At 33.5% G+C, this 23411-nt stretch overlaps 1 protein-coding gene across 1 annotated transcript in view; it reads left to right on the top strand.

Annotated features, from left to right (window-relative positions):
• Positions 1-6794: 6794 nt before the first annotated feature.
• Positions 6795-23411, top strand: part of LOC145245907 (uncharacterized) — a 141867-nt gene continuing 125250 nt past the window's right edge. The window contains exon 1 of the mRNA XM_080107647.1: positions 6795-6966. Coding sequence (XP_079963773.1) covers positions 6937-6966 — 30 coding nt within the window. The 5' untranslated portion in view covers positions 6795-6936. The remainder of the gene's footprint in view (positions 6967-23411) is intronic.

Below are 23411 nucleotides of genomic sequence, written 5' to 3'. Positions count from 1 at the left end.
GTTATTTTGTAGGTTTTTCTTCTTCAAGTTCTTTGTATCTTCAATCGTTAGTTTGTAGTGTTTGGTTTGGTTTGGTTTGGTTGTTTTATAGTGGATTTTATCGTTTTTGTTCCCTGCCCTGCAGAACATGAATGAGTTTTGCCATGGGAGAGGGAAAAGGGTTACAATATTAATGTTTCGTACATTTTAAGTTAGAAAACCAGTAAGGAAATGGGGGAGATAGGAAGAGAAGGGGAAATAGGAATTAAAGAAAAGGGGGGGGGTCGGTCGGTTGTTGTTTTTGTTTTTGCTTTTGCAGAAGATAATTAAGTTTTGCAAAAGCTAGTAGAAAAAAAAAAACATCAATGTTAGGTGCATTTTGTCTCAGGAAGCCAATATCTTCAGACAGCCTGATCTGATAGCACCAGGCATCTGCTTGGGTTGACATTTTGAATCCAACTACATAAAAAGTGGGGGGGGGGGAGGTTCATCCTATGCAAAGCGTTCTTATCATGTGGGAACATAAGCTTATGCTGAAGAAAATAGTTCATCACCATGAAAAAAAAGATACAAATATGAACGTCACATGATTTAACAATCATGTTTCATCGGCGTCCTTCTTGTTTTGTAAATTTAGTTGGTTTTTTTTTTTAAGAACTTAGAATTGGTTAAGAGATCTAATTAAATTTTAGCCTTCCACCCACATTTTTTGTTATAAATCATTTATAAATAATATCTCTTAGTGTTTTGCTTAATATTTTTATTGACTTTATAATTTTTTTTTTTTTTTTTTGTAAATTACCTTTCAAATAGAATCTAAATACGAAACCTTGGAAGTGTAGAGTTACCTCCCCCTTCGTCTTTTCCTTTACAACACATGGTGATTTATACACCTGAGGAAGGTCGTAGGTTGCATCGACTAAAACATTGTGCAAACAAAACTCAAGATGAAGACATTAGTTTGATTAATCCTAATAATAAAAACAATCATCCCTCATCTCGATAATTCAAAACTGTAAATTATCCATTATTTAGACATCATCTGGTCCAATTGAATTGGAGAGAAGGTTGTTGTTTTTTTTAGCTATTTTCAATGTTTTGTGCTAATTTGGAAACAAATTGAACATTTATTCCTAGAAGAATTCTATTATACAAAAGAAGAATTGTGTATGTGTGTGCATGTCCAGCTAAAGAGGAATGGAGTGGGAAGAGAAGAAGGATGGGATTGGGGAGATGGAGGAGGAGGAAAAAGAGAAAGATAGAGAGAGATAGATGGAGAGATATATCTACAAAAGTGTTAACAGAAATATGTTACAATATGGTGTATATATGTATGTGTGTATATATATATATGTGTATATATATATATGTGTCAGGTCATATCATATGCTACTGGTACCATGTAACCCAGTACTACCTGCCTCATGGTCGGGTCACCGGCAACTAAACTGGTTCCCCCACCAGACTTGTTTGGTGAGGAGGGCGGCTAGTCTCCCTGAAGGATTAAAAACAAGACCTGTCAAAGGGCGAATGAACCCTTTTTCGGGGTCAACGGCCAACTAGCACCATGTATATTTGTGTGTATGTATATATGTGTTGGGGTGGAGAGGGCTCCTGTAAGCCGTGCTGAAGGCAACCTTTCTAGAAGTAAATCTCTGATTTAAAAAACCATAAAGCAGGAGACCAATACCCATATTAAGTTGGTCTGCAGTTTAATTTGTTGCTGGCTATCTTGCTCTTGCTTGTTGCTGGATCTCATGATTTTGAATCGAGAGAAAGATTTAGCTGTCGTACAAATCTAAGACTCTGTAACATCATCTTTGTATAGATACTCCCTCAGGCATTTGGGCTCATGGCAATGTCCGAGGGAGTGGCACTCGTCTGGCAAGACGTTGCAATCATCATATATATATATATATATATATGCTTATTTATATATATATATATGCTTTCATATATATATATATATATATATATATATATATATATATGATTACTTCATTTAATCACATAAAGATATAATTTTATGCATAAATACAAAATTGGCTCTACTTTTTTTTTAATTGCAATAAGATAACATTCATTCTTTATGACGTCGGAGAGAGAGAGAGAGAGAGAGAGAGAGAGAGAGAGAGAGAGAGAGAGAGAGAGAGAAATATTGGAATGGTAATTTTATAGTAGAAATTGCTGCATGCTTTTGAGCTTGTTGCAAATGGAGAAAACGAGTTACCAAGTTTTGGTTAAAAGAATAAACTTCTTATATTATAATCACTTATATTCAGTTTCATTAACACAATAAATGGTCCAAAAAGAGTTATGAAAACAGGAATTCAAAATAGTTTGAGTTCGTAGATATGCACGTATTTGTAATATGGATATGGGATTGAGTCCTGGAGTTTCATTCCGTCTAACCAAGCCATGGCTAGAGACAAGGAAAGAAATATAAAATCTGTTAACATTGACATCTCACCTGGGATTGTTTATAAATCATGGGAAAACAAGCTATTATGCAACTGCTATAATATTGTAGGGGTTTGGGCCGACATTCACCAATGCCTAGTATCACAGTTGTGATGTGAGCATAGGTAAATGTTTCTCAACCCCTAATAAAAAATAAAAATAAAAGGTTGTCAGAAACAGCATTAAGCCGAAGACGATTATAAAAATTAATAATGTGGTTTTATTTAACATAGCAAGAAATAATGAATTATGTTTTTATTGTTGTCGTATTTTTAATGTGTGCTGATGCAACACGAGTCCAGAAACTGATTAATGAATAAATCGCCGAAGTTTGTGAGAATACAAAAATGTTCCAGCAAGAATAGTCTGGCATATAGGCCATGTTTGTGCTATATATATATATAGGCACTAGGGCTTTGTATATATTTTTTTAAAGGATTTGAATTAAAAAGTGTAATGAAAAGCAAGAGACAGAAATTTTTCTCTGACTGAGGCAAAATGATTTCTTAGATATAAAATATTTCTTTTTTGTCTTTTTAAACCGTATTAATATCCATTATATTAGTTAGTTCAGTATTGTTAATCCAGTGTGAATTCAGACATTAATTTGCGAGATAAAATGAAGCAAGAAGGGAAAATATTAAAATTTGCTGATCTGGTATTTCCATGTAGAGAATTTAGATGAGTGATGCGCGCGAAGTTATGTTGGTTGTTTTCCATCGAACCTCGACAGAGTCACTACTGTTGTTGTTTACAGCATGCTTGCTGGCTTCAACTGACTGGTTTTTGTGTGCAGTGTTTTTTTATGGTTTCAAACCGGGTCCAGCAAAAGCTGCCAAAAAAAATATTTTTGAAATTCGTTTTCTTTGAATGCTGATTGGATGTAAAGTAGACACCTTTGTTATGTGAGGTGCTTTTAACTACGCTGGTGAAAAAAGACAAGTTTTTAGTTTTTATGCCCGCAGAATTTGCGTAAGTGTATATAACAAATGTATGTGCAACTGGAACGCTCTTTGTGCAGCCACTTTTAATGTGTGTGGCGAGTCACTGCAATGTCATTCATTTTGCAAATAGATATTTGTGTCTTTACAGAATTTGAACTAAGTCAAACCGATTTTTTGCAAAATCTTCTTCTTCTTCTTCTATAATATAAAAGGCAAAATGTGTGTGTGTGTGTGTGTGTGTGTGTGTGTGTGTGTGTGTGTGTGTGCCAAAAACTTTCGACAAATGCGTTGGACCAAAAACATTAATCCTTTCACAGTCAACTGGGCCATTTTTTACAAGGAAGGGTCGATATTTTTGCAAGCCATTCAACCCTTGTGTCAATGACGTCACATAAAACATGTTATTTCGACCGTCCATGACGTCACAATCGTGGTGGGTGCATCGATAAGACCGTTTGCTTTTTTTCCACCTCATTTTCCTTCTGCGTGTTACGGGTTTGAGCCTGCCTACTACTCCTATTTTTTTTTGTTTTTTTTTGCACTTGCAATTTTCCTTTCTTTTTTTGCTAAACCAACACCCTTACATACACCTCCACACTGGGTAATGCCGGGCACCCAGGCTAGTCTATAATATAAAGGCAAAATGTGTGTGTGTGTGTGTGTGTGTGTGTGTGTGTGTGTGTGTGTGTGTGTGTGTGTGTGTGTGTGTGTGTGTGTGTGTGTGTGCCAAAAACTTTCAACAGATGCATCGGACCATGATAGTTCATGGATTTAAGTGTTTGAATTTATTTAATCATGTTTAGTCACGAGGACTTTATATATTTTCCCCTTAAATAGAGTCTGATAGAACTGGAGTGAAAGAACTGTAGCAAAAGGGGGATAAAAAAATCCTTCTCCGATTGAGGCAATCAGGTTTTTTATATAAAAATGTTTCTTCTTTTTTTAAACTAAAGGAAATGAAATTTGTTACATTTGTTAGTTCAGCAATGTGATAATTTTGCTCCATAAATGTGTCTGATGTGTTTAATGTGATAAAAGGTTATTTTGGTGGGGAATAAATCCAGTGAGACTTGAGCATTAATATTAGTTGCAAAAACATATTTTTCCTTCTGTGTTTGCACCATTTGGCTTAGCCTGGAATGACAGGCAAAAAGAGAAAGAGGAAAAGAGTTAATTCTTGATATGGTACTTTCATGTTGAGAATTAAGGTGTATGATACACAAAGTCCTGTTGGTGGTTTTACGTCCCACAAGACAGAGTCAGCCCGCAAGTTTCTTACTGCAACCAGAACTGGTTTTGATTTCGTGCACAGTGCCTTTTATATGACTTGGCTGGCTCCAGTGAAGGCTGTTAGGAAAAGATTCTAAAAAAGATGTTTTCTTTGAGCGTTGATTAGATAGAAAACGGACACCCTGCCACATGGTATAGTCTTGAACTACGTCTGTGCGCAGAGGCACAGATTTACTTTTTACTTCAACAGAATTTACATGAGTGGATATGACAAATGTATGCGTAACTGAAATATTCTTTATCTATCCGTTTTAATGTACGGCAAATGCGCATGTAACTGGAATATTATTTATTTATTTTAATGTCTGTGGCATATTGCTACACATCGCTCTGCCTGTCTTACAAGTATTTTAATTGTAGGTTCTCTGACGAACTACAAGCCCTTGTACCCTCTCAACATAAATACTCTTGACAAACCTAACAAGCAGCAAAATCCCACCCCCATACACTAGAGATCTCCAGATGCCAGAAAACCTTCTACTCCAATAGTTTCTTCCCTAGGACAGTTTTGAATTCCCTTCCATGTTCCTGCTTTCCTGACTGTACTGATATACAGAAATTCAAGTGTAATGTGAACAAACATCTTACTGCTCAACTCCCTACATAGTATCCCTGCAAATTATGTCCCAGATAGTAGCCCTCTACATCAAAGTGGCACTGTGTCTTGTTTGGAGTGAAAATTCAATTAAAAAAAAAAAAGGCATCTAAACGCTCACAGGAAACATGAGTTGGGACAATTACAATAAGAGTAATGTCAGGACCGCTGCAAAGAAGGTGGGTTCTCTCTATTGTGCTAGAAAGATACTAACGCCCGAAAGTATCCTATACCTCTATAAGGCCACTATTCGCTCATGTATGGAGTATTGTTGTCATATTTGGGCTTGTGCATCTGCCACTAGTCTCTCGCTCCTAGATAAGATTCAAAAGAGAGTCGCCAACCTGATAGGTCCTGAACTGTCATCTAAACTTCAGCCTCTGTCCCATCGACGAAACGTTGCATCCCTCTGCCTGTTCTACAAGTACTTTAACAGTGAATGCTCTGACGAACTGCAAGCACTTGTGCCTCCTCGACGTAAATACTCCCGACAAACCCGACAAGCAGCTAAACCCCAACCCTTCACAGTAGAGATCCCTATATGTAAGAGAGCCTTCTACTCCAGTAGTTTCTTTCCAAGGACAGCTAAACTTTGGAATTCCCTTCCGGGTCCCTGCTTCTCCAACTGTACTGACTTGCAGAAGTTCAAGTGTAACGTGAACCGACGGCTTGCTGCCCAACTCCCTACACAGTACTCCTGATGCCTATGTTCCTGATAGTAGCCCCCCCTACAACAAAGTGGCAATGTGCCTTGTTTGGGGTGAAAATTTAATTAAAAAAAAAAAAAAGATGGTTCTGTAATCCTCAAAATAAATGATAATCCAGGAGAGCTAGATCATTAGAATATACAGGATAGGGCAAGATTTCTCAACCAAATTCTTCTAGAAGGTCTTTGGTCAGTAGTGCTGTGTGAGGATGAGCATTATCATGATGGAAGATGACTTCCTTTCTGTTGACTAACGAAGGTTGTTTTTGGATCTACATGAGTGAGAATGTAAGATAAAATATGAATAATGTTTTAATAATCTGACAAAGAAAAAGAAGTTATAAATTAATCATGGTTTAATAACAATACGCACAAAATAAATTACAATGTTTGGCCGAGATCAAAGTGTAGTATCTGTTCTTCAGATGCGGCACTTCCATTTTTTGTTCTCTTTCAGTGGAGGAGGAATCCTTCACGACTGAGACAATTTTTATTTTTGTACCTTTTCTCCACACTAAAAAACGACCCTGGTGTCTAACTCTGTCCCGTGGAGAGGCATTGTAAATAGGTACAATGATTTAAAATGCTCCTTCTACAAACCCGTCAAAAGGATTTTGCACCGACCTGATAATTGATAATATATAAAATAAATACTGACTCAACGGGTTACGAGTGGTCTTTTAGCTTATGAAAATGTATATACACTATAAATTAAGTATGATTTTCTAATCACAATCAAGACAAGTAAAGACGCGGTGGGGTGTAGGGACGTCAGAGTTATCTCCCTTGACAGTGCAGACTTTCACTTCCTCCCTTTTCTCTCCTCTCCCTCCTTCTCTTGTTGTTGTCACGTGACTCCGTTACGCCACCACCATGGTGTCATGGATGGCCATCGGTGATGCCTGCTCGCCTTACTTATGACATGAAGAACAAACTATATTCTGCACATCGCAAACAGAGTGATGATTCAGGTTGATACATTAAGTGCACAGGTTAGATTTATATCGGTTTTCATTTCTTAACCCTTTCAGAAACGCTGACCATCGAATGAAAAATTAAGTTTTTTTTATTTTTATTTCTTCCTTAAGTCTCGACCTACCCCACCCTCACCCCCGCACGTACACACGTAACAACATCAACAAACATGGCGTAAAAAAAAATATATATATATTCATTTATATTTAAAAAAATGTGATCGACATTTTTGTTTTAACATTTCTTCGATTATAAAACGAGCGAAACCATTCCAATAGTGAATGAATTACCTGAGACGAAAATATTGGATGTTTATAAAATGTTAAATTCTTTGATCATTTGTTAAGTTATTTTCGTTAGCGATTACATTCTTTAATACTTGAAACACTGGTTCGATTTTTTTTATCAAAAAATATATATTATTTTTACAGTAAGAAACAAATATTAGGATAACTTTATTTTATTTACAATCTATTTCTTTTTTTCTGTCTATCTTATTTTGTTTAGATTTTACCTATTGTTATCTGGTCATAAAATCGGGGTTCTCTTTTTAATTCAAAATTTACTGTAGAATGAGACCTCACTTTTTGGCCACCCTGAACTCTAGCTTTGACATATGATTTAAATAAAAACCTTTTTTTTTTCTCGTTTGTTTCCACAAATAAATCTTATTTTTTTTTGTTTGTTTTAAAAAGTTAATCCCGGTTTTTAACTTTATTTTGTTTAATAATTAAATTATTTTATTTATTTATTTATTAAATAAATGCTATAAATTCTAAATCCTAAGTAAAATTATTTGGGGTTCTTAGTTTTCACCTGTTAAACGAATAACAACTTGTAGAACCACTTTTTTCTTTTTTTTTTTTTTTTTACATGTTTTTTCTTTCTTTTTCTTTTTTTGTTTTTAATATATAAAAAATGTGGTTATAGTCAAGATTTTCCAGTGTTTGAGACTTCCGGTTTCTGTTGTCCATTTGGTTGCATAATTAGACATGGTCAAGCACACAAAAGCAAAAGCACTGCAGACAAAAAATAAATAAGCCATTATCATAAGGAAAGGGAGATTTTTAAGATAATCATTAAAGGGACTATATCTTGCTTGTCAGCGTCGATCTGTGTGCGGCACAGAAACTGGAACTACAAAAAGAGAACTTTAAAAAATCTTGACTGTAATCAAAAATGTTATTACGATTTTTACAAATGAAAGCGGCTCGTTTTGAAACGGTTAGCTAAAAATATAGCTGCCAAATTTTATCGACGTTATAAGTTTGTCTGTTTTCCAAGCGGTAACAAGACAATGTGATAACGACGTATTTTCTCGGCTTTCTTTTTTAGTAAACACTGATTTTATTTGTTTATTACAAAAACATGTCATACAACTAACCCTAAGTCTGGGTGGCATTTGAATATCGTTCGTTTTTGTCATCCTTTAAGTGCCATTTTTGTCTTTTTTTTAATTTTCTGTGTATAATTACCGATCATGACGCTAAAGAATTTCGGTAATTAAATTTTTTGTGCTTCTTTGTTATTAGAGTAAAAGTCGAAAAATTAATTTTTCATACTTTTATGTCAGTTTCGACTAAACGCACCATTATTTACTTGTCATCTCCCAATTAGTTAAATATTATTATTACATAAAACACGTATTTTCATGCTAAGCGACACCTAACGATCGGCCATATTTGTTTTGGACATGGAACGTAAAAACAGTGGAAGTAACTTGGAGTTCCAATTCCTATAAAAGAGTTAAGACCCAATTAAATGTTGAAAAACATGGGTGCTAATGCACTTACTGATCCGCACTATTTTTTAAATCGTATTTCCACGTTAAATTAAAGTTTTTAATATGTTTTTTATTCAATTTTAAGGTTAAAGTACAGAATAGGTACAAAACACCTCCTCCTCCCCATGTTAAGAATGGCTTTTTAAATAACGTTATTACTTCAGCATGGATCACTAGTACCAAAAAATGAATAAACAAATAAAAACATTGTTTTTTTTTTGTTTTTTTTTTTTCAGAATTTAATATCGAAAATTAGTTTTGTATATAAATTTAATGTAAAGCCAAATTTTGAAAAAGGCCAAATACAATTTTTGAAAGCCAAACCGCTTAATAATAATAATAATAATAATAATAAAAAATGAAAAAAGGGCCAACTTCGCAAAACTTGTGTTGCCCAAAGCTGCAACAACACCGAAGTAATTAATAGTTTGGAAATCTATTTTCATTAAGAATTAATTTTCTACTTTATATCGGTTTTCGTAATTTTTGGATATGTTACTCATTTCGACATGGCAATTCAGTAGATACCCTTGATTTTCATTGAAATTTAATATTTCGATTTTCACCTCTAGTAATGAAGAAGCATTCCTTTGTTTATTAAATTGTTCGGTAAAAATATAAAATTATTAAAAACTGCACAGGCAGGGACTGCTCCAAGACTCTATCCTGTCTTGGCAGAGTTCAAAACAGACTTCGTAAATCTAGTAGGTGATGCCTTTTTCTCTTCTCTGCAACCTCTTTCCCACAAAAGAGATGTTGTGAGCCTGTCTCTGCTCTATCGCTATTTTCATGGCAAATATTTGATTAAGCTCTAATCTATGCTGCCCTTTCCCCAATCCTTCACGTGTCTAGCCAAAATCACTATCAATAAATCTCCACTATCGGTGCCTGAACATGGATTCCATGAACAAAGCTTCTTTCCAAGAACTTCCCGCCTGTAGAACACTGTTCCACTGGTCTGCTTTCTAACTGACGACAATATCACTGTCGTCAAGTCCAATGTAAACAAGCTCTTATTCAACCGTCCTCGTAAATAATCTAATTATACAAAATTACTGCTACAAACGATTATTATGCAACTGTCCCAGTGACTACAATACACACATTAACCCTTATCCTGGAGTGGCTTCTGGGTCTTGAAATGTGGTGATCCCTTTGTGTAAAAAAAAAAAAAAAAGTACTTTTTTCCATTGAAATTATCATGGTGTTTGAAACATTGGCCCGGAATATGTGGGCTTTGGTTCCTTAATTTCCATAATGTAGTGAATTCATTACATAGCATGAATATTTTTTTTTTCTTTTTGAAAACCTTCATCTTCTGAATGTATTTGAATGGCCACATTCGAGTATTGCTAGAAGCAATGTCCAAAATGAACCCCAAATGCACTAGTTTGGTCATTCAGCAAGCAAGTGCAGCTTGTTAATGCCCCACCTGATTTGTATAACCTCTATGGACAATACCTAAAATAAAATGGTTAATGCATAGCATTAAAACTATTGTTATCACTTCTACTCTATTTTGTCCAGTAGTTGGTGATGGTCAGGAAATGGGTGATCATTTTTTTTAAATTTATATAGAAAATCTAAAATATTGGCTTTAAAAAAAAAAAAAAAAAAAAAAAAAAAAAATGAATTCTCCAGTGATTTACTGCACAAGTGTACACAAAAGAAAAAAATGGCCCAATTAGTGATGGCCAGAAAGTGGGTGGACATTTTATGTTAAATTTATATAGAGAAGTGATCCCCTAATTGGGTAAAACATAAAAAATCAAATGGAATCCTTTAGCAACATAATGGTAAGTCAACAAAGACGAAAAAGATTGGGTCTTTAAAAAATACCAAAAGTGGGGATCAGTTTCATATATAAATTTAGTGTAAAATGGCCCCCTCCCCCATTTATAGGTCATTGTAGTGTTTTTAGGGCAGTTAATCCTTTTTTTGCTTTTTTTTTTTTTTTTTTTTTTTTTGCTGTGGGAGATAAATCATGGGTATCTGTATTTTTTTGTTTTTCTTTAATAAGCGATTATGTGTGGTTTTATGACCCACTCCAACTTCAGATTAGTATTAGAGGTAAACTAAAAAAAAAATTAACTGCTTTTAAAAGCTAGAATGACCCAGAAATAAGGAATCATTTAATGCTAAATGGTAAACGCGAAGTCTTTCTACACATTTACTAATTTAAAAGGTGTTAGTTTCCTATTTCATACATAATGCTAAATTGGTTCAAAAAACGAGTTGCCAACCTGATAGCGCTAGAGACCAAACTCCAACCTTGTCCCATCGTTAGAATGTTTTATCTCTGCCCGTTTTACAATTATTTTAATGGAATGTGCTCTGAACTTGAAGCTCTTGTATCCCACAACACAGATACCCTGACAAGCAGCAAAATCCCACCCCTACAATCTAGAGATCCCTGGATGCCCAAAAAGCCTTCTACTCAAATAGCTTCTTCTGTCAAACTGCTATACTTTGGAACCCCCTCTCGGGTCCCTGCTTCCCGGGTACTGAGATGCAGAAGCTCTAGTGTAATGTGAATAGACATTTTGCTTCCCAATTCCCTTACATAGTGTCCCTGTAAATTTGGACTCAAATAGTAGCCCCTTGCTTCAAATTGGCACGGTGCCTAGTTTGGGGTGAAAATAACAGTAAAAAAAACTGCAAAAATAATGTCGCTTTTTATCATATATATATATATATATATACGTTAAAAAACATTATTTTTGCACCAGCCTAATGCTAGAATCGTCTGCAAGTACTCTTATCATAACAGATGTAAGTGCTAAGTAATATTCAGTTCTAAGTGAAAGTCTCCTGAAGATTCAATCCTTAGTGTGGGCAGTATTAAAATATAATTATAAATTAAAACTTTTATGAAATCATGGGTAACAGGACAAGAATAATCTACTCTGTACATTAAATAAAGTGTTTCATTCGAAATTCCATACAGATTCTCGAGTTTGACATGATACACCTGAAGAAGATTGTAGGTTACATCAGTCAAAACGTGAGAATAACATCCAAAATGAGAGCAGTAGTCCGAATTATTCACATCATTTAAATTGTTTTTGATTAATTTCCCCACTGTATCTCCTTCAAAATAATTTTTCTTAACGATAGTATGCATTACTAAAATAATTATAGTTTACACATGGAATAAATTAAAATATCATTTAAATTTGAAAAAAATATAAAATAGTTTTTTTTTTATGGTAGACATTTCTATTACGAGGTGCCTTAAATAAGTTTCCAGACTTTTTTCATATGGGTATTTTTATTGATAGTGCACACATGAAACTGCAGTCCTCTTTGAAGTAATCTCCTTCAGCTGCAATGCACTTGTACTGCTCCAATAACTTTTGGAATGCCCCATGGAAGTTCTCTTGTGTGAGTGTGTCAATGATCCTGGTCATCATCTCTTTCATCTCCTCAATTGTCTCCTAACGACAACCTCTAAGGTTTTCCTTGAACTTTGAGAGTAACTAAAAGTCACAGGGAGCAAGGTCTGGACTATAGGGAGAGTGAGGGTCTTGACGCCCATCTTGGTCAAATAGTCTGTGACAAGGATGAAGTTGTGGACTGGTGCATTCATACAAGTCTTCCACATCTTCAGTTCCTTGCAAATGATTATGTATACAGTTTCCACACTGACATCAAACTGTGTACATTTATTGTCTTTATAAAAACACAACAATCCTTATCCATGAAATTCTTTATTTGACCAATCAACTCTGGTGTTCTGACTTACAGCTCACACGCTTCTCATCATCCCTCACGGACTCCTTGAATCTCTTATGCCACTCAAAAACTGATGCTCAATTCATGCAAGATGGTCCAAACACAGTCTGAAGCATTTCATGTTTCTATGCCATTTCTTCCAAGTTAAAAACAGAAATTTATTGCATATCTTTCTTCTAAAGTGTCCTCACATCCAGATTGCATTTTTGAAATTCACCATCTGTGACAATCAGGCTTTAGTAGGGTGTATTTCAATTGTTACTGTAGCTGTTCATTTGAACCTGAAATCATAAAAATTGGTCAGTCATCTCATATGATGTATAGCATACTGAATTTTCAAGAGTCCATGACAATTTTAAATGCCTGTACAAAAAAAGTCTGGAATTTATTGAAGGCACCTCATACCAACATAAATTGTTTAAAATGAAATGCAGTTGGGAAATTTGTGAGCTATTTGCGTTATAAAAATTAATATTTCAAAGAAGGTATAAGCATGTTTATTTGCCATAAAATATTGGTTGAGAGTAAAGTAATCAGTAGTAGCCATCTTGTCTTTTCAGGAAATAGGGTTCAAGACTGGAATGGAAATCTGCTCTTTCATATCAAAGAACTTGCATTTAATTTAATGGCTTCAATTGAAATAATATCTAGCCCTCATTTTCAGCCCGGTTTGATACTTTGCTTTTTGAAAAATCAAGATGGCTACCTTTGAATATATTTACTCACAACCAATATTTACTGCAACTACAAATGCTTATATTTTATATTAAATATTAAACTTTTCTGGTCATTTTGCAGTTAAGACAGCAAAATGAAAAAGTGGTCAAGAAACAAAGATATAATTTTACCAAAGGCAAGATGTTACTCTTCTACCTATCTGGATAAGTTTTTGCTGTTTTAACTTATGTTGAGTGATTATCAAAACTCTCTAGATGATTTCAAGGATGAGCGTTCATATAGAAACGTTGTTTTAATTTGAATAAAATGAAATACGCATCAAGTGCACTTGAAAGCCAAATGCAAAAGCATTTCAAAATACAACCGCTAGAAACAATGCGCAGCTCTTTACAGACTTCTTTCTCCAAATTTACAACATGGCAAGGAAGAAGAAAAGGAAAAAAAAAAAAAAAAAAAAAACACACTGAAGATGGAGTATACCTCTGAAATATATTTGTGATAAATTTCAAACAAATAAAATATTTGTTTATTTTCCTTATATTACGTTGTGATTTGACTTTCAAGCGAACTTGATGCATATTTTATTTTATTCTCTAAATGATTGTTTACTTTTTATTTTATTCTCTAAATGATTGTTTAATGTCAGACTTTTTTTGTTTGTTCTAACTTAAGACTCAACGCTACTTTTGTAAAATAAAATAAAAAAAACCTTATCCAGATAAGTAGAAAAGATACTTATGTTGCCTTTAGTAATATTTATTTGTTATGTTTATTTTTATTTTATTTATTTATTTTTATTTTTTATTTTTTTACAACTTTTTTGTTTTGTTATCTATACTGCGAAATCCTCAACTTCTTTAACACAAATAGGTCACAAATGAGTGCTATTTATCTTCCTCTCATGACGAGATGATCTGACACAAGGATTGGAAAGTAGGATTTTAAAAGCCAACACCCTAGAGGAAAAACACTCAGGTGATTTAGCAATAAACTAACCCCTTTCAAAGCGAGAAAGCAAAGGATAAGAGAGTGGACCTCCTAGAATTGCACAGGATGAGATACATACTTCAATCAACAGGGAACAAACCATCTAAAACTATGACCGATGCCAACGAGAAATCAGTGACAACGGCTGTTGCGATAACATGCAATCATCTGCACAAGTGGTCAAAAGGTGGAGAACCCTGAAAATCTGGGGATACTTGTTGTCACTTGGTCTCCAGGGAACACCACAGGTTACTGCCAGTGAGTGATCACTGATGATGGCCTGTGAGATAACTAATACGCTACACATTTTGATGAAAAACATGGGGGAAAAATGGACATAAAAGAACAGAAAACCAAAACTTTAAATATAATTTCTGTATTTAAAATAATAGTTATTTAAATATTTCAACATATAATGTGGGGAAAACCAGCTTCCCAATAAGGGGCACTCTGGATAGGAACAAAAATAATCTCAGTCATGAAAAATTTCTCCTCCACCGACCGAGGACAGAAAAGGTAAAGTGTAGCATCAAAGCAGATATTACACTTTGATCTTGTTCCGAAGGCCAAAAAATATTTGTGTTTAATGTTTCTTTAATTATTTGTTCCCTAAATTCATAATTCAGTGTTATCAGTATTGAATTGTATATTGCTTTAAAATTACTTAATTTTACATAGATAATATTAATATTTTATACAGTTCAGTTTAAGTAGTAATCGAACTATGTTCCTTTTTCTTTTTAAAAATGTTTTATTGCTCTTTTTCAAATGTCCCTCGTATAGTACTGACAATCTGACAAATCTTACCTACATTGCCTGCAGACATTTTTCAGTTAACAGGCCTTCTTCTTACTCTCAGTGGCCGTGTTCTAACATAATGAAAATGTAATAGATTGTGTTTGGGGTGGGAAGATATGTTTGTCTTGATTTGCAGGCCTATTGTTAAGTAGAAATAAATAAATCTTGTAACCCCTTTCAAAATAAAACATTATTACTTGTTTTAAACTGAAGTTGTGGCTTTGTTTGGATGGAGAATCCTTTTGTTAGAGTAGTGACAGACAACATAATTGACGCTGCAACACGTGTCAAAAATGAGCACCAACCTAAAATGAAGATAGGTGCACAATCATGGCCTGTGTTGCAAATGCATACCTGTGCACATTCACAATTTTAATAAATATTTGATTAAAAGTAAATCATAAGTTTTGAATTGAAAGCAATGTTGAATTTCAGAACAGTTTCTGATGACCGATGGGTAACTAATCTGTATAAGTCTTGGAGATGAAAAAGAGTTTTCGGTGGGGGCCTGATCTTTTAAGTCTTGAACATTAAAAGTTTGCAGACAAAGAGCAAAAATCTTGTGTTGACACAAAATTATGTGCAAGAATGCTGAAAGATCTGATACTTTTATGGAGTGATTCCGGATTCTGATTGGTTGCTAGCAGAATGTGACTCCATTTTATTGGTCAATTCATATCACAAGTGTCTATAAGTAAAACCTTACAATTTTCTTTAATCATACCCTCTCACTATATCAAAAACATTGCAACAATAAAAATAATTAAAAAAAACTTTTTTAATTTCATTTTGCTATATCTTTCTCTTTTACTAATGTATGTGTGCTTCTCATCTCTTCAGGACTTACGCATTAAAGTATAAAATAAAAATTTAAAAAAACATCCTTATTTGTACGTAAATAACAAGAACAATAATAAGAATAATAATCGAGAACTGAATGGTGAATGCAAAATGATCGCAGAAAATACTGGAAATCTGAGACTTGTCATTCAGATTTTAGGGAACGATGCGTCATGTGTGACCTCTTTGTTTAATATTATTAGAAATCATCTGAGCAGTATTTCCTTTAGCTAAAAAGTAGACTTGCATTTTGTTTCAAGTGCTAGGGTACATCTACTTCATCTTACATTGTCTGTGAGTCTACCATGTCTCAAGTTCTGTCTTCCACCAACGCCTCCATCTAAAGTCTATATCATCTGTCCTGTTGCAGTGATATCTTCTATAATGATGTCTTGCAGTTTGATGCCTGAGGTAAGATTTAATTCACAATATTATCCTCCCTACCTTACAGCATTGGTAGACAGCCAAAGACCTGAACAATGACGATCAAACAGGACTTGGCTTAGCTCACAGGTCCATCAGTAGAGTGCCTTCGACAATAGAATCGCACTTGATTAACCATCTTATACAACTTTGCTCATAACTGTTGTGCATAGGCTGCCATGATTTGGGATGTGGTGCAGTCCAGCGAAGTCATTTATCTTCTTTCGACAACGAGATGATGTCACACAGGGATCGGAAAATGGGATTTGAAAATTCAGCGCCCTAAAGCTAAAGGAAGAGCAATCTAGCCTGCAAAAAATACCTGGGGAAGACAAGCAGGGATGCCTAAGGAAATCTATATATATATATATATATCAATAAAAGTGTGTGTGTGTGTGTGTGTGTGTGTGGACACTTCTCAACCTATATACTCAACAAATTTTTAATCTACAAACTTGAAATTTGGCAGATAGGGTATTCAGATATGTGGAAAACATTTTAATCTGTTTTCATCTGGAAAAAAGGGTTGCTGAGGGGTTAAAATCGAAAAATTAGTGCTTGAGGGAATCATCTGATTTTTATCTGTTCGTCAACTGTTTCACATCGTTTGAAAACACTTTCTAATAAACTTGGCAGGCTGGCCTAATGGTTATCATATTTGATTCACTGTCTTTAGGTTTTGATTTCGATTTCAGCTTGAGTATTATTTTTTATTTACAAGAAGTGAACTGTTTAACAAAAACATAATACTTGCATGGACATGTCTCAGTTTCTTTCCATTTTTTTTTTTTTTTTTAATTCATTTTTTTTTTTTTTTTTCTTAAGAAATTTAACTTTACATTTAATCACTATGGTATTTCTGTTTGTAATAAGTTCTGCATTAATTAAAATATAATATTTATGTGTATTTTATGATCAGGCAACGCTGGGCAGCAAGTTCGAATGTGTGTGTGAGAATGCTTTTCAATGTATATACTCAACAAATTTTGGATCTACAGACTTGAAATTTAGTATATAGAGTATTCAGACATGTGGAAAACTTTTTAATCAGTTTTCATCCAGAAAAAAGAGCTGCTAATGGATCAAAATTGAAATGTGGGTGTCATCGGATTTTTATTTGTTTGTCAACTGTTTCATGAATGCACATACGTGAATGGTTCATATAACAGATTCTTTATGTTAAGAATAAGTAGTTTGAAAACACCTTTTAAAGATTGTGTCAAGTTGGTTTAATGGTTATTCTATTGTCTTTAGGTTTTGGTTTCGATCTCAGCTTGAGTAGTTTTTTATTTTTTTTACTTAGAAAAAGTGAACTGTTTACAAAAAACATAATACTCACATGTGCATATTTCGGTTTCTGTATGAATAATGTAATATATAATTCTGTATGAATAGTATGTGTATTTTACAACCGGGCAATGCCAGGCGGCCTGTTAGCAATAACTTAACTGCTTCTCAAATGGAGAAGGCAAAGTCTGAACGGTGGATCTCCTAGAACTGCACAGAACCAGAAATATACCTCAGTTAATGGGAGAACAAACCATCTCAAAAATGGCCTCGACTCTGCTGCCTCTAGTGCTGAGGGAAAATCCCTGACTGATGGATGAAAGGGCAATGCTGTTGCAATAACCCTATCTCCTTTTAAATCAATATTATCCCCCCCCCCTTTTTTTTATAGACATACTAAATGATAATTAATTAAATCATGAGACAACTTGTGTGTCTGTATTTCTCACCTTTTCATGACTTGCATTTTTTTTTTTTTAATTGATCAACTATTTATAGAAACTAAAAAATTTAATTAAACAGAATTTTTACATCCTATTTAAGAAAAAAAAAACACTTTGATATTTGCATTTTAAAACGAATTTAGAATCATTTAAACTGTTTAATGGAAAGTTATTTTATATTGGCTTTCAAATTCTTAGCAAATCTTCAAGTATTAAAAATTGAAGATTTTTACATGTAACATTTTTATTATTAGGCATCAAAGCGTTTTCTTAACAACTAGTTATAGTTTTGTTCAGTTAATAATTTAACAATCAAAACGATATCGTAATAAGTAAATTTAATTTTCAAAATCCTATTTAAAAAAAAATAATTTGGCTAAAAAGAAAATAAACTGCAAAAACAAAAATGAAAGTAAAAGAAATCTCCCCGACAACACCAGATAAGTACAAGTAGTGATGAATAAAGGTTGCTAAGAAACTGTAAAGCAAATCTATAAATCAGTATTGATTTGACTATCGATCATCAAAAAGAAGCGGCCATTTATACTTTCTTTCCTTGTTTAGTTTTACTTATGTATGTTATCTAGATTTTATTTGCTATTTCTTGTAATACAAAAGAACCGGACTTTTTTTCCCCCTTTGTCCTTAGATATGAATAAAATGTTGATAGAATTGGATACCATTATATTAGTGCAGATTTTAAGAAGTAAACTTAAATTACACCCAGTGAATCGCAAGCATTTAATTTTTTTTTTGTGTGCCCCCCCCCCCGACAAAAAAGGGTGGACCTGTAAATTCACCCTTGTCCGTTCGTCTGTCCACACTTTTCTCAATAATTACGCCTTGTAATTTTTAAAAATTTTGCACAAACATTAAACATGATATGAATAAAAAAGTAACAAAATGAATTTTCCGGGGAAACTCCGTTTGCACCCCCTATGGGTGCCTTTCGGGTTAAAATGGCTAAAATTGACACTTTGTTGCTTATAAAACAAAATTGATGCCTTGGATTTTTATAAAACTTTCTGAAAAGTTGGAACTAACTGATTTCTATATAATTTTGTTTGTCTATACTTCGTGATAACTCTTGGGTGTGTCCCACGGGCTCTTTTAGGGCTAATAAAAACACCATTTTTGGGACTATTTTATCATATTTGTCAAATTTTCTGTGTATGTTTATTTAGCAGTTTTGCATGGTGCTGAACTCAAATTTAAATATGTTAAAGCTTTGGGGACTTTGGAGGCGGAGGCGGAGTGGGGGGGGCAAATGATGGACTTAGTCTTTTTTTTTTTTTTTTTTTTTTTTTTTTTTTTTTCACTCAAGGCCTAAAACTGCACCATTTGTTCATTTTCACCAGGATTTGACATCCCCTGGGGACTTTTGGGGTTTGGTGGGGTGGGGGTAAATGCTGAACTTGGTCATTTTTTATGCCTTGTTCACTGTGCACCCACAGGGTACCATGCATGCTTCACTTGTTTACAAATGAGTCATCTCTTATCAAGGCTTGAAGGCTACTCGAGATTAAGGGTTAATGAGCGTACAATAGTCAATAGGATAATATCGTAGTAATCGTTAGTAATGGAAATTTGGTAAATTGGATTACTTAAAAAGGATGCCTCATCAAGAACTTTGTTTACGTTGGACTTGAAGACTACCATATTGTAGTCAGCTGGAATGCAGGCAAATAGAAGAGAGTTCCACAAGCGTGCAGTTCTAAGAAAGAAGCTTTGTTCATGGAATCCACATTTAGGTTAGGCACAGATAAAAATAGTGGTTTCAGCTAGACGAGTGTTCTTCATGAAAGTTTGGCAAAGGGGGGGGGGGGCATATTAGTGCAAAAAATAAAACTGACTGTTTTAACTAAAAATTAGTTCAGCAATTTTTTTTTTTTTTTTTTTTTTTTTCAAGATTTGTACAGTAGTTCTTTTTTATTCCTTTTAAGATTGGTTCCAGAGCAAAAAAACAGAATGCTGCCTTTCTTTTTTTAAGATGAAGGCATCTATAGTACATTTCTTGTTGACTCCTGTGGAGATATGACCTAGTACTGGGATTAAAACTTTTAGGAGAACTTTAAATGTCCCCCTCTCCTCCTAGATTGCAATTTTTATAATTCTATGAAATTTCCTTTTTTTATATTTTGACAACATTGCTGAAAACTTGTAAAGTGGGGGACTATTTGATTTCTTCATCAGTTTGATCGGATAGCTGGAGATCTGCTCCCATTGTTTCAGAACAAAATCCATTTCATGCTTTCCCAGACACCTCTTTTCTGAACATAATTTGCAGAGTGGATGATTGCAAATTTCATGTTCCTAGCTCTTAATGTCCTAAATGTAATTAACAGATAAACACATCTCTCTTATTAGTATGAAAATTAAATAGATTAACCATAGCTGAAAGCAACCTATAGACTTATTTTCCATTAGCTACTATGCCGGTTAGGGCGCTACTTCTTTTCCTGTATTGCTCCACTTATTCTTGATTCTCATCTTATAATGTTGAGTGCTTGTCAAGTAGCCCCCCCCCCCACACACACACACATTTTTTTTGTCTTTGGTATGACTTGATTGAGGATTGAACTTTAGTTTACTGGCCTATTAGCAAACATTCTAACCATTATGCCAACTAGGACAATAGATATATTCATTCTTTTTCATATGTTCACATAACTTCATTTCACATGCGACATGTTTGATGACAAATGTTAGAAAAAAAAAATTTTTTTTAATCGCTTTTTTAATCTAAGGGTGAACGATTTATTGAAATGAAGGAAACTCGGTTTAAATCTTAATCACATCACATTCAAAAGTAAAGTTAAGTGGTTGACTATAGTTGAGGACAACTCGAAGGTTCCCATTTTATTAGCCACTGCACCAAGGTGTAGGGGAAGATGTCATTCATTTCTCTGGATTCTTCCACTTACTCTTGATCCTCCCCTTATAATCTGAGTGGGTAAGTAAGGGAGACAAAGTACCATTTTTATTTTCAGTCTTTTGTACAACTCAACCGAGAATTAAACCTCAGTTTTTTGGCCCATTAGCAAAATTCTAACTATTATGTCATGTTTCATGTCATCATTCATGAAAAAAGTATAAACTTATAATTAGTCCTCTCCCTGGATAAAATAGTGAATTTTTTATTTTGACATATTCAAATCATAAAATGATTTTATAAACATAATTTTTTATTTTGACATATTCAAATCATAAAATGATTTTATAAACATAATTTTTTATTTTGACATATTCAAATCATAAAATGATTTTTTAAAAACAAAATTATGCACATTGAACAAAAAAAATAAAACAAAACTGTTACGGCTTAATAAATTATACTAGCTAGCGAGACCTGTGGAAATTCTACCATGGTATCTTTCATATGTATTATATTCCTGCTGGAATTTCTGTGGATGTTCAGCATGAATGGAGATCCTGCAATATTATTAAAGCTCTTTTATAAAAACTGTAAAATTATTTATCTAGGTAATCTGGTTAATGTAATGTCAGCATATACCTGGTTATAACTGTTTATCTCCAATATCCTTATAGAAGTCTGCAAAATATTTCCATTGTATGAATGCCTGGCGCAAACAAAAATCCAATGATATCATTATGCCATCTTTAGACAGAACAGATACTATGGTTGGATCGTAGTCAGAAGACCAAGAAGGTATATTTTAGTTTTACGTACGGCCCAAACGTGATATTATTTATTTTTATTAAATTTTTTTTTTATTTTTATTTTTTACATTGGGGCTTTGATGATTGGAAGATCCTATTTATTAAAAAGGAGGATAGGTGATAAAATACTACAAACATAAAATTAGCATATCTATATACTAATTTAATGTCCGTAGTTACCTTGTAAACTGCTTTTTAATAAATAGGATCTCTTGATCGAATAATTTATAATCTGGAAACCGTGACACACGTACGTACATGCATTAAAGGTAATACAGTATTAATGTATAGATAATGGAATATAAAGTATACAAAAATCTGTAAATTTCCTTTTTTTTATTCAACCTGTGGAGTTTTTTCTCTTCATGTAAACTAGCGAGGGGTACCCGGCGTTGCCCGGATGTTTGGGGGGGGGGGGGTTAAAAAAAAAAAACTATGAGGATCGAACCCAAACCCTTGAGGCAAAGTTGTAAATCAAAGTGTGAAAAAAAAAAAACGTGCGATGTTAACCATTGCCCCACTGCGAGATGCTAACGGAAACGCATTTCAATTTATTTAATTAGTTGGATTTAGCAGGTGCCCATTTTAATGAGTTAATGAGGTCAAGTTTGACTGCTGGATAGTATTCATTTACTGCTGAACGCCCCCCCCCAAAGATGTTATAGGAAAAAGACTAACCCACATGCGGCGAGCAACAAATATTGAATATTTATCTTCCCGAAATCGAGCAAATTAAATAGACAGGCAAGCTTCGTTGTTAACTGTGATATATTACGATTTATGTGTGATATAAAAAGTTTTAAAAAGTTGTGAACCGACCGACCTCTTCTCTGAAAAAAGCCTTTTGTAGACACACAGAAAAAGTGAACACACATACATACATTTTCACTTTTATATTTATATATAGAAGATAACATCAAATATATTTTTTTATAGTAAAAATAGCCGTATTTACTCAATCTTTTTGTTTTGCGTTTTCTCTTTTTTTTTTAATCAAATTATTTTTTTAAATAAGATTCTGAAAGTTAACTATAATTATTATAGCATTTTTTCTTTGTCCTTTTTAATTTTTTTTGTAATCTATATATATAAAAGGCAAAATGTGTGTGCGTGTTTGTATGTCTCGCAAAAACTTTCGACACGGATTTTCGCCACATAGGTATCATTTTAAAGCTCGAACCTACGCCCGACAAATATCGAAAAATTGGCCAAAACCATTAATTCCTTCACCCTAAAATCATCAGTTTTCTACAAGGAGGGGTCAGCAAAAACCGTCCTCTCATTACAAGTTCGCTTCTATGCATGCGCAAATGACGTCGGAACATGATTTAGTTTAAATATTAAAAAAAAAACGACCCAATTTTGTCAATGTTGTCTTAGCTCACTTAATTAGAGGTCGGCGCCATTATCTAAAGGTTGTAAGTCCAAATCGTGGTGTAAGGTGTCTTTTTTTTTTTTTTTTCGATTTTTAATATTGAAACAGGGTTATTTAAGCCATTTTTCACGTTCTATGTTTTTTTTTGTTTTTATTTTTTAGATTTTTTAAAGAAGTTTTAACATTCGTTTTTCTGTTTTTTTTTTGTTTTTTTTTCCATTACATTCGCGTTCTCTTTGTTTTTGCTTTTCCGATTTTTACATTTAACATCGTTCGTTTGCCTTACGTTAGTTTTTTTGTTTTGTTTTTTTGTATTTTTTCGATTTTTTTTTTTTTTTCAAGTTTTAACATTTTTTTATATAAAATATTTAATAATTTAATATTTAAAAATATTTACTTCGCATATTCTTATGTTTTGATTAACCCCCTCCC

This window comes from Euprymna scolopes, chromosome 23 (genome assembly GCF_053919585.1).
Source record: "Euprymna scolopes isolate OS-2025 chromosome 23, ASM5391958v1, whole genome shotgun sequence".
In the NCBI taxonomy this organism is placed as follows: domain Eukaryota; kingdom Metazoa; phylum Mollusca; class Cephalopoda; order Sepiida; family Sepiolidae; genus Euprymna; species Euprymna scolopes.
This window is presented reverse-complemented; position numbering and strand designations above follow the sequence as displayed.